Source organism: Pteropus vampyrus, unplaced genomic scaffold, assembly GCF_000151845.1.
Source record: "Pteropus vampyrus isolate Shadow unplaced genomic scaffold, Pvam_2.0 Scaffold178, whole genome shotgun sequence".
In the NCBI taxonomy this organism is placed as follows: Eukaryota; Metazoa; Chordata; class Mammalia; order Chiroptera; family Pteropodidae; genus Pteropus; species Pteropus vampyrus.
The window spans coordinates 392,247-396,405 of record NW_011888959.1 but is presented as its reverse complement, the minus strand read 5'-3'; the positions used below and the strand labels follow the sequence as shown (position 1 = coordinate 396,405).

Here is a 4,159-nt window from a genome sequence, read left to right as displayed (position 1 = left end):
CCCAGAAGATGAGGGCGTTGGGCTTAGCTGGCTCCTAGGTCCCTTTCAGCCCAAAATTGCTTTGGTAAGCCCTGGAAACAGAAAAGCCAGAGCTTTTGTTAGTGGGAAGCATTGTTTTCTCTTGCGCTTGGACATATTTGTACTGCCCTTCATCTCCAAGTTCCTGTTTGGGGTACCCGGGCTTTGCTGTCCCCAGGGCCAGTTTCATGGGCATTTCGTGAGAAGCTCTGTGAGCCCACCACACTTGGAGCAGTACAGCTGTGAACATGAAAAGCATCATGGGTTCTCTCTGAGTCTGCCTGGGCTAGAGGCCACTCAGGTGTTGGGGGCAGACGGGGGACAGCTCAGTGGGATGAGCCCGGTGGGTGCCACTTTACGCCAGTAGATGGGGACAGGGGTCCCTCAGAGGCTGCTGGAGCAGGCAGTTTGTGAGCGGGGAGCAGTTGGAAGGCAGGGTGAGAAGCCCGTTCGCTTAGAGCCAAACCCAGTGCTGTGAGACCTGGCCAACCATGAGGCCAGAAAGGGGGTGGCACCCACCGTGGCGGGTGGCATGCCACAGGGCCAGGGTACCCTGCAGGCAGCAGGGACTGGCCAAAGCCACTTGCCCGGCGCAGTCCCGGTGGGCTGGCGAGGCTTGAGGACACTAGCTGAGAGGCCCCTGAAGCAGTCTCGGCAGCACGTGGCAAGGCGCTGGGTGCAGACTCTCATGCCTTCACGAGGCACGAGCACACGGCCTGCTGTGCCCCAGCGCCGCGTCCGCAAGACACTGGACGCATGAGGTGGACGGCTTCTGGTTGCTGCTCTGCCTGCCTGCAGCTTCCGCCGCAGCGTGTGGTCCTGGCCACCGCCTCCACGTCTGCAGCTGCCAAGGTCACGGCTCCACAGCGTGCGGTCCTGCCCGGCAAACCCAGGGCAGAGTCGGCGTCCTCAGGAGGATGTTCTAGATGAGGAAACTGGAGTCAGTGACTCAAAAACAAGCCTGTCTTATCTGGCAGACGCAGCCTCTCGCATTTCCAGCTCACGTTATCTAAGCTAAGCAGTATTTTCACTGCACTTGACAACGAAGATGAGTCCCCTCACCCGAGGACAGTCACTGTGGGCCCTGGGGGTAGACAGGCGCCTGCGTGCACAGCAGCAGGGCCTTGGGGAATGGCAGCTTAGAAATAGCCCATCAGGTGAACACTTCACTTTTTAACTTGAACTTTGTCGAGTCAAGATTTCAGTGTGTAAAGCCAGTTCCGTCTGGAGAGGTTCTTGATGAGCAGGGAGAGTAATGGTTTATCCTGTAGTGCTGGTGGCGTGGAGTAGATCAAACGTGCCTCCTTCCTCGTAACAGTTAGTGAGGAGCTTTGTCTTTTGGGAACAGGAGACGGCAGCTTGGTACCCGCCCCCAACATGAGGCCTTGTTTAAAGAAAACTGGACAGCCCACAGCGCCCCTTTGGCTTGTAAATATCAGAGCATGTTGTGGGCTGTAACTAAATCGCGGGGTACTTGCTGAAAGGGGTGTGGCTGTCTCCCTGGCACCCGCTTCAAAAGGACACTTAGTAATAAGCAGGAGCAGGTGCACACACACTCACAGTCTAAAAGCACACCAAGACTGCACATAATTTTTTAGCATTTCCAAATGATTTTTAAATCTTAAACTTATTTATTCCATTTTATAAGTTGCGTCTTTTCATTTTTATGAAGTTCTGAGGATGAATAAGCCAAAATTTCAGGCTGCCGACTTCTTTCTTTGATTGGAATTTTTATTGAGACATTGCAGATTCACATCCACTCGTGAGAAGGGACAGCTTCTCGCACACCCTTCCGCCAGTTCCCCAACGACATCCTGCAGAGCAGGACGCTGCCACAACCAAGGCGTGCCAGCTCTCCCTTTGTTAAAAAGTTGTAAAATATACACGACGTAAATTGACCAGTAGTGTCATTTAGTGTAGTCACAGTGTGTGCAGCCTTTGTCACCGTCTAGCTCCAGAATGTTCTCATGCCCACAGGGAGCCCCGGACTTAGGAGCAGTCACCTGCCGCTCCCCGCCCCTCCGGCCCCTGGCAGCCACTAATCTGCCGTCTCTCACGTGGATTCCCCCCCCAATGTGGCGTCTGCGTGGCGTCGTGGAATTCGCATCCTCTGCTCAGTGTCCTGTGGCCGAGGTTCATCCGTCCGTGTCGGGATCAGCCCTTCCTTCCTTCCCATCGCCGAGCCATTCTGCGGCTGGCGGGCCTTGTCTTGCTGTGCTTCGTGCCTCTCCGATGCTCTTTCCATCCACGTTGAGGCAGGACCCTTCCCCAGCAAAAAGATCACGACTCGCCGAAGGCTCAGATGATGGCTAGCAAGTTTTGTCAAAGTACTTTTTAGTTAAGGCGTACACATCGTTTGCGACGTTTTGCTGTGGCACAGTTGATAGCCTTCAGTGTCATGTAACGTAGCTTTCACACGCCCTGGGAAACCAAACAGTCCACGTGACTCGCTTTATTGCGGTGGCCTGGACCAGACCCGCAGGGCCTCCGCGGCGTGCCCGAGGCTAAGCCACGTTGTGTTTACCCGGTCGTCAGGTGATGGGCATTTGGGTGGTTTCCACCCCTGGGCTATTGCGAAGAATGTCACTGCACCAAACATTCGAGTGGTTTTGTTTCAACCTCTTCCAGTTCTTTCGGTGTCTGTCTAGGTTGGGGTTTCTGGGTCAGGGGGGAGCTCTATGTTTTACCTTTTGGGGACCTGTCAAACTGTTTTCCGCAGCAGCTGCACCATTTTACATTCCCATCAGCAAAGGAAGAGTTCCTGTTTCTTGACATTCTCTCCAGTGACTCGTTTTCCATTTTCTTTTTTCTAGCCATCCTGGTGGGTGTGGGGAGCATTCTCATTGCGGTTTTGATCTCCGTCTCCCTAACGACTAAGGATGTTGAGCATCTTCTCATGTGCTTGTTGTCTATTCGAGTCTTATGCCCTTTAATAATTTGGTTTGTGTTTTTGTTGTTGGATTTTAAGAGTTCTTCATCTGTTCGTGATATGAGACCCTTAGTAGACGTATCATTTGGGAACAGTTTCTCTCATTTTTGTGGGTTGCCTCTTCGTGTCTTTGTGGTGGCCTTTGACGTACTAAAGTTTTTTATTTTGACAAAGTCCAATTTATCTCTGTCTTTTCGTGCTTCTACCTTTGGTGGCATCTATAAGAAACGATTGCCAGATTTAGTTCTTCCATTTGTTTTTGGTCCGTTTCAGGTGAACGTCTTTTACATGGTGTGAGGTGAGGGTCGAGCCTCATCTTTCGCATGTGGATGTTCAGGTGTTCCAGCACCATTTCTTGAAAAGACTGTCCTTTTCCAATTGAATGATCGCAGCACTGTTTCTCATCCGCCCGAATCAGAACCACCTGGGCACTTGCTTGTCTGAGCGGTCACTTCTGGGCCCCCGTCCCAAAGTCTGATGCAGAAGGCCTGGCCCCGAACCCAGGAATGTCCCATTTTAACACCGCCCATCCCCCTGATTCCCAGGGACTCTGAGGTTCGGGATCCCCTAGACCTGGTCTACTCACCTTCCCTCTGAGGGACGTGGGTTCAGCAAGATCAAGTTTCCTTGCTTGAAAATGGCCTCTGTGGGGTGGAGCAGCCATCATGGACTGCTTCCTGACTCCCCCATTTTGTCCCTGCTCGGCCACCGGAGCAGGGCCGCTGGGGCTGGTCCCGATTGGCATTTGTGAAGCGGTGCCTCCTGCGCCGTGTCCAGGAGCCCACGGGGCGAGTGGCCGAGGTGGGTGAGCTCTGTGAAACCCTTCGCTGCCTTGTCACCACGTTTTCCACGCGGCCTGCAGCGTAAGCCCTTCGCTCCCAGAGGCCGGGGTGGCGTGCCCACCTGATGCCATGGAGCCCTCGGTCTGGCCAGGGAGCCTTTTGCTCCTTGCACCCCATTTCCTACCATCTGCCCCCGGGCACGTTTCCAGACCTCGCAGAACCCCAGGTCCCAGCACCCCGCAGGCCTCCCCACCAGGGACTGAGGAGCCAGACCTCACACGGGGCCGCGCTGCTCCTCCCACCCCAGCCGCCTGGCCTCGGGCCACCATGCTGCGGCCTTCGGTCTCAGTGTGGCCGTCGGTTTCTAGGGCAGCTTCCCGGGCCTCGCGGTCTGAGCCCGTGTGTCCTCAGGTGCCTCGCCGTCACCTCG

The 4,159-nt window shown here is 54.7% G+C and overlaps 1 protein-coding gene across 1 annotated transcript in view; it reads left to right on the top strand.

The window, feature by feature from the left end:
- TECPR2 (tectonin beta-propeller repeat containing 2) overlaps window positions 1–3,259 on the top strand; it is a 66,429-nt gene extending 63,170 nt beyond the window's left edge. Inside the window, exon 18 of the mRNA XM_023537098.1 lies at window positions 3,221–3,259. Coding sequence (XP_023392866.1) covers window positions 3,221–3,244 — 24 coding nt within the window. The 3' untranslated portion in view covers window positions 3,245–3,259. The remainder of the gene's footprint in view (window positions 1–3,220) is intronic.
- Window positions 3,260–4,159: the final 900 nt, after the last annotated feature.